General features: G+C 28.4%; 1 protein-coding gene across 1 annotated transcript; it reads left to right on the plus strand.

Annotated features, from left to right (window-relative positions):
* The first annotated feature begins 1,626 nt into the window (after positions 1-1,626).
* LOC136216916 (uncharacterized) lies at positions 1,627-2,883 on the plus strand. The gene has a single exon (XM_066003461.1). It carries the CDS (start codon positions 1,627-1,629, stop codon positions 2,881-2,883), a length of 1,257 nt encoding a protein of 418 aa, XP_065859533.1.
* Positions 2,884-7,837: the final 4,954 nt, after the last annotated feature.

Raw genomic sequence — 7,837 nt, forward strand, 5'->3', positions numbered from 1 at the left:
TCGACAAAGATACTTCGGATATGGATGAAGACCGACTGTCACGACATAAAAAAATTTGCGCACACATCAAAGCGAAGTATGATTTTCTTTAAATATATTTAATAATGTTGTCTAGTTATTTATGTTGTAATGTTGTCTAGTTATTTATTTGTAATGTTTTTTTTTTTTTGAATCAATATTTGTAATGTTATTTATTTATGATGTAGTTTATTAATTTGTAATGTTATGTATTTATAATGTAGTTATTCTACTTTTCTATTTAACATGTTGTCTAGTTATTTATTTGTAATGTTACTTATTTATAATGTAGTTATCCTACTTTTCTATTTAACATGTTGTCTATTACAAACACTAAACACCAAAATAAAACATTTCAAATAATTAAACATTAAAAACTAAACATTAATAATTAAACATTAAAAACTAAACATTAATAATTAAACATTACAAACACTTGCAAATAAACATAAAAAAATCAGCACTTCATGATAATTAAACACCCGAATGTATTGTAAGATAGATCTCTTTCTCCTCCGCAATATTCGTCGTATATTCTATCGGTAAATTATTCCATGGACCTTCTCCTCTATTTAATTGCCAAGATTGTCCTAATAGATAATCGTTCTTCGAAGCACTAATACTTTGTAGTACTCGAACGTCTAATTTATAACGATCCCAGTTTTGCACAATCGAGTAAGGATAAGTGCGATAAACCTCATGGGACGGGCTTGACTCCCTCCATTTTAAAAAGACGATAGAGTTGAATCTTTTCCTAGGGATAATTCCCCTATGATTATCTAACAATAACCTAAGGAACAAAGCTTTCCATTCATCAATAGACATAAACCATTTGAGAAATGTTTGAACATTGACAGGAATATGTCCTTCAATCAAACCATTTGACCATTCCTCTAAAGCAAATTCAAATGGCATGAAATGCATATGGCATAAGAACCATAACATGTGCAATGAGTATATTGGGAACTCTCCACTAGACGGAAGCTTGAAACAATACATAAATGGAGTTTCTGGATGAAATATTGGTGGAGTCACATATGTCTCCCCACATACCCGGATTGCAGTATATTGATATTGAAACATCTTTTCAGTGCACTCGCTCTTATTCATTGTGGAAACTAATCGTTTTTCGGGAGGGAAGTTAAGGAATGCAGTGGTGAAGTAAGATGAAGTGAAGTAAGTTGATGCCATTGTGAGAGTAGGATGTAGTGAAGACTAAGAATAAGATGTATGATGCCATGTTATCATTAAATAAGAATAATATGTAATGATCACAAATTTCAATTATTTTGCTTTACTATTACCATGTGAAGAAGGTCTGGATACTTCACATGGCTTTCTTTTGTTTTTAGTTTATTGTCATACATCATTTTACCTTTCTTTAAATAATAAATTATGGTCTGGATACTTCACATCATTTTACATCATTTTACTTTCTCTATTACTATTTACATGTGATAAAAAAATTTCTACAAATAAACTTAAAATTCGGCAAATTATTTACCATCTACCATTTTTCTACAATTTTCCATCTACCATTGTCATCTCCTTCTCCATTCAATTAAAAAAATGTCACATGAGGAAGAATACAACTTTTTTCAAAGTAGAATGGATGCTGTAAGAAATATGTGGGACGAAACAGATGATCAAATGGACCAAGCTTTCTTGCGACAAGTAACACAATCATCCGCACCAACTCTTCGTAGGAAATACGTTGATCGAAAATGTGAAGAAGGTGCAGAACGTATGTATAAAGACTATTTTATTGATGAGCCAGTTTATGATGAACATCTGTTCCGTGGAAGGTTTCGCATGAGTAAACCATTGTTCCTACGTATAGTAGAGGCATTGGGAAATCACACAGTGTATTTCCAACAAAGGGTTGATGCTGCTAGGAAAAAAGGTTTTACACCACTTCAAAAATGCACTTCGGCTATTCGTATGCTTGCCTATGGTGAGGCTGCTGATCGAGAAGATGAATACATTAGAATTGCAGAGTGCACTGCATTAGAATGCCTCGAGAAATTTTGTCGTGCAATTATCGAGGTGTTCGGGCCGGTATATATGAGGAGACCTAATGCTGCTGATGTTCATCGTTTGTTCCAAATGCACGAGGAAACCCATGGATTTCCTGGAATGCTTGGAAGTCTTGATTGCATGCACTGGGCTTGGAAGAATTGTCCAGTTGGCTGGAAAGGACAGTACACAAGAGGAGATCATGGAATTCCTACAATCATGCTTGAAGCCGTCGCTTCACAAGATTTATGGATATGGCATGCTTACTTTGGTGTTGCTGGGTCGAACAATGACCTCAATGTATTGAACAGATCAACATTGTTTCGAGACAAATTACAAGGAGTCGCTCCAGATGAGCACTACACTATGAACAACAAGACGTACAAGATGGGATACTACCTAACAGATGGTATATATTCCGACTGGGCTGCTTTTGTGAAATGCTTTCCACATGCGGTTGAACCTAAGAAGCTGACCTTCAAGCAAAAACACGAGAGTGCACGGAAGGATGTTGAACGGGCATTCGGGGTACTTCAAGCCCGTTTCTCAATAGTTCGTGGACCAGCTAGACTTTGGCAGCAAAGTAAACTCCATGATATTATGGAGGCTTGTATCATACTGCATAATATGATTGTCGAAGATGAGCGACATCTGTACTCTAGAACATATCCTCTAGAAGTATTTGAACCATCTGGTATTGAAGACCTGCGAGAAGGACCTGCACCAGATTTTGCGACTTTTCTCGCACGAGATTTACAGTTACGTAGTAGAGTTAGCCATATCAATCTGAAGCACGATTTGGTGGAGCATATATGGCAACGTTTCGGAGTCACCGACCTAAATAATTGATCATCTTAATATGTTGTGTGATGTACTATTTTCTATCCGTATTAATTATTATAAGCATGTTTTTTTAATTAATTACTCGTTCCTCTTGTAATGATGTAATATTTTCTATCCGTATTAATTATTACAAGCGTGTTTTTTTTAATTAATAATTTTTCACTAATTAATTACTCGTTTTTTTTTGCATCATAATATTAAGTATTGAATTAAATGTTGTGTTTGTAAATATTTGTGTATAGTATTTATAAGTATTAAATAAATTGTTGGGTTGGATAAATTATTAATTATATATTAATTGAGTAAAAAATAGTGTTTTATGACAAGTGGGGCCTACGAAAAATAAAAGTATGAGAGGATTATAGTGGGTTGTTAATTGTGAGTGTGTTTTTTTGTATATGTGGCACCAAAAGATACAAACACCATTAAAGGTGCTCTAATGATTTGAAGTCGACATTCAAAGCATGGTGCAGAAAATTCATATCTCTAGATTATTGCCGGTTGAAAGGACTTTATGGATCTCTTGTAGGAATAAATCCAAATGATTGCATCAATGGTGTAGACAAAAAGTAAATAGACTTGGACCTGATTTTTGGAGCTCCAGCGAAGGATTTGGGCATAGAAAACAACAACCATTGGACATTCATGTCTGATAGGCCGAAACTAATTATGTGTATTTGAATTTTAGATGTTCTCATGTATGTTGTTTGATGTGATATGTGTAGGTTGTCTGTTGTGAATTTTAGATGTTTTTGTATATGAAATTGAATGTCATTTATGTAAGTTGTTTAATTTGATTTGTGTATTTTAATTTTGGATGTTGGTTCTGTGTAGGTTGCTTGATGTGATCTATGTATTTGAGTGTAGGTTATTGATGGGGATTATGGCTAACGCTCTAAAGACTCGCAAAGGGATAATTTTACCTACAGTAAAACCTCTATAAATTAATAATGTTGGGACCATGGAATTTTATTAATTTAGAGAGATATTAATTAATCGATAAATTAATAATTATTAATTTATAGAGTGATTTTAAATTTTTTTAAAAATAAATTTAAATTATTAATTGTTTCAAACATTACAAAATTCGTAAAGGGGATGAATATGTCACAACGAATTTAGAGGAAGCAATCACGGAAGAAGACATTCATGAACTTGACGGAATGATTGGTCAGCTTGGTTACCGTAATCAAATGAATGTCAATCAAATATTGGATTATCCAGGTGAAAACAATGAATGCTCATAATTCCAAAGTTTAGAAGAAATTGTATCAAGCGTTACGCAAAATTCAATTGAGAATGAAGCTGAAGATGATTTGGTACCTTTAAAACCAGTCACAAGAAAGTAAGCAATTATAGCATCATCCACTCTTTACAATTTTTTGTTAAAATTTGACAAGGATACACCAGAACTTTTGAATGCACCGAGAATAGTTAGAGATAAAATTCAACTAGATTTAAATTTCAAGAAAAAAACAAAATACTATAGATTCATATTTTGCTAAAGTATCCCAAGTATGTATATTTATATAGATTTCGCATATGTATTTGAGAAATTATTAATTTATAGAGGTAATAATACAATGTATTTATAAGGGGTTGTTCTAGAAAATTATTATCTTATTAATTTATTAAAATTGATCATTTTTTGAACTGGCCCAAGACGGGACCAGAAGAAATTATTATTTTAAAGAGTTTATTAATTTATCGAGTATTAATTTATAGAGGTTTTACTGTATTTGTATGAGACAAAACGACACTGTTCACGATTTTCAAATTAAAGAGAATAATAACTGAATTATTTAAATAATTTTTCCTATTTTCATTTTTTTTATAGAAGATGTTCCCAATGAAAAAGGAATTAAATGAGGGTTCAAAAAGAAAAGAAAAGAAAAGGAATTAAATGAAGTTCAACGACCAAATATATTAGTATAATTTTCAACTAGTTTTTGACCCGTGCGATGCACAGATTCATCTTAATATATAAATATTAACAAATAATGAAGTGACACTTCAGCTCCATCGTTAATGTTTTATATTATATATAGATATGCACAAAATTAGAGAGATTTTAGGAATTAATTTAAATTATGTAGAACTTTTATATATAGATATGCAGAGAATTAGAGAGATTTTAGGGATTAATTTAAATTATGTAGAACTCTTAGATATAGCACGGATAAAATAATCTTTTTATAAATAAATATAATAATATAACTAAAATTAATATATTATATTCTATATTATATTTTTTATCAATAAAAAAGGAGGAAGTGACACCCCAGCTCCATCGTTACTGTTTTATATTATATATAGATTATATATAGATATGCAGAGAATTAGAGAGATTTCAGGGATTGATTTAGATTCTATAGAACTTTTAGATATAGATATGCAGAGAATTAGCGAGATTTTAGGGATTAATTTAAATTCTGTAGAACTCTTAGATATAGTACGGATAAAATAATCTTTTTATAAATAAACTAGTCGAAAACCCGTGCGATGCACGAGATACGAAACTTTTATATAATTTAGATTAATAAATAAATTGACGTATTTACTTTTAAGTAATTTTATATCATGCTATGAATTTTTTTTATTATGTATATTTAAAATTAATATATATTTCTTTTAAAAAAAATAATATATATTTTTTATTGATAATTCAAATTAAATTTATTTTAAAAATAATTTATTAATTTTTTTATAGAATTTTAATTAAAGGTGAATGATTTATTTATTTTTACAAATTCAATGATTTGTACTTTTTAGTAATTTTAATACATTTTCATATTTTGAAATTCTATGAAACAATAATAATAAAATAGGAGATTAATTAAGAAATATATTAGAATATAATGAAAAGCCAAAAATTGAATTAAACTACAATTAAAATTAAAAATTATATCTACGATACAAAAGAATTACAATCTATGTTAAAATGAAAACAACAAAGAAACTTTATCAATTCAATATGTTACATGTAAAAAAAATAAAATTCATAAGAATTAGGTACAAATTCATCTTGGTGATAATCATGTTGCTTGATGGAATTTCATGATCACCAAGTATTCGAATTCAATTATTCATTCTGCTACAATAACCCAATATATCCAATTGAATAAGCTTAAGGTGGTGATTTCTCCTATTTTCATCTCGTAATATCACATCAAGACATTCAATCAATTTGTTCTTCATTCTTTCACTGTATAGAATATCGCTCACGCTCGCAGATATCACTTATTTGATTTCATTAATATTTTCTAATAATTCTATATTCTTGAATTTTGTAAGCAAGAAAAACAAATAAAAAAAGTAGAAAACAAAAATGAATTGACAAAAAATATAATTAGGAGAAAACTATCTTCCTCTCGTTTTTTTTTCAAAAATAAGAGAGAATGTCAAGATATAAGCATATAAAGACAAGAGTGTAAATATTTTTTGTCAATTAATTAAAAATTTTATTTTTTCTTAATGAAATATTAAGTCCACTCAATACAAAAAAAATGTTTTATAATTAATATGTGAAATTAATTCTATTAATTAGAATCATTATGCTTAACATTTGAGAATTTGAAGAGATTCAAATAATAATATTTTTAATTAATATTTACCAACAACTTGTCTTATGATCATATTTCATTTTCATCTGTTAAAAACTCTTGAAATACTAATAATTTTTGTACCAACTATAATATAATAGTTAAAAACTATATAAGCCAATGTTGCAAAAGTAATTATCTCAATATTTCATAATTAATGTACATTTTTAGGATTTTGAGCATCAAAATTTATTTTTATTTACCTTCATTTTGAATTCGTAACTAACATAATCCAAATTCTTCAAGAATAAACATCTTATCAAGTGCATTAGATGCTTACAATTTATTGATAATAATAATAATAATAATAATAATAATAATATAACATAATTTATAGTTGAAATAAACTTCATTGTATATAATATTTCAATACATCTTTAATATTTTATTCAATATGTCCCAAACTTCAATGAATAACTATTATGTGAAACTTTATATCTATTTGTACCAAAATGAATAAAAATAAAAAAATACACAATCCATATCAGTTAGATAAACTCAAACTAAAAAAATGAGTGGATTTCAACAGGTTTCGAATTAGAAAAATTAATCTAACTTCAATTAAAGCTAAAAATTGAGTTCATATAAAGCCGAAAATCTAAATTTAGTTAGAGTTAACAATTGAAACAATAACACCTGGCAGCATATACTAAAAAAGAATGCAAATATACAAAATCTTTATTTTAGTCATTTTGAAAAAAAAGACAAATAAAAAAGAAAACAAAAGGTAGCGAGAAGTATGGAACCTGGACAACGATGGAAATGAAATTTCAACTCTGAAAGATGAAACTATAACAACTATTGTTTAATAAAAATAAAACAATAACACAATTGAGAACAACAATAACTATAATATATGAAAAAAAAATCGAATAATTACCTTGAGAAACGTAAGAATTTCTTATAATTTTTGACACTTTCATGTTTCCCGATTTTAGTTGTCCATGCATCTTCTATTTCTATCGGATTTCTTCAATTGGAGATATTAGTTTGAAAAAAAAAGACAAATAAAAAAGAAAAACATGGATAGCAAGAGGTATAGAACCTGAGTAATGGCAGAAATGAATATGAAAGATGAAACTATAATAACTATTGTTTAATAAAATAAAACAACAACACAATATTGGGAACAAAATAACTACAACATATGAAAAAAAATCGAATAATTACCTTCAGAAATATAATACTATCTACCATGACATGATCAATGAATATAATAGCAGAATACTATCTATCATGCTTTATATAGAAGCTTATTTGTGACTTTTGGATTTCCTTTGTTTTGTGTTTTTTCATCTTCCCGTAACTTTTACTTTCTTTTATTATTTTAATTAATGAGCTAGTAATTGTTTAATTTA

The sequence above is a fragment of the Euphorbia lathyris genome, chromosome 2, assembly GCF_963576675.1.
Source record: "Euphorbia lathyris chromosome 2, ddEupLath1.1, whole genome shotgun sequence".
Lineage (NCBI taxonomy): Eukaryota > Viridiplantae > Streptophyta > Magnoliopsida > Malpighiales > Euphorbiaceae > Euphorbia > Euphorbia lathyris.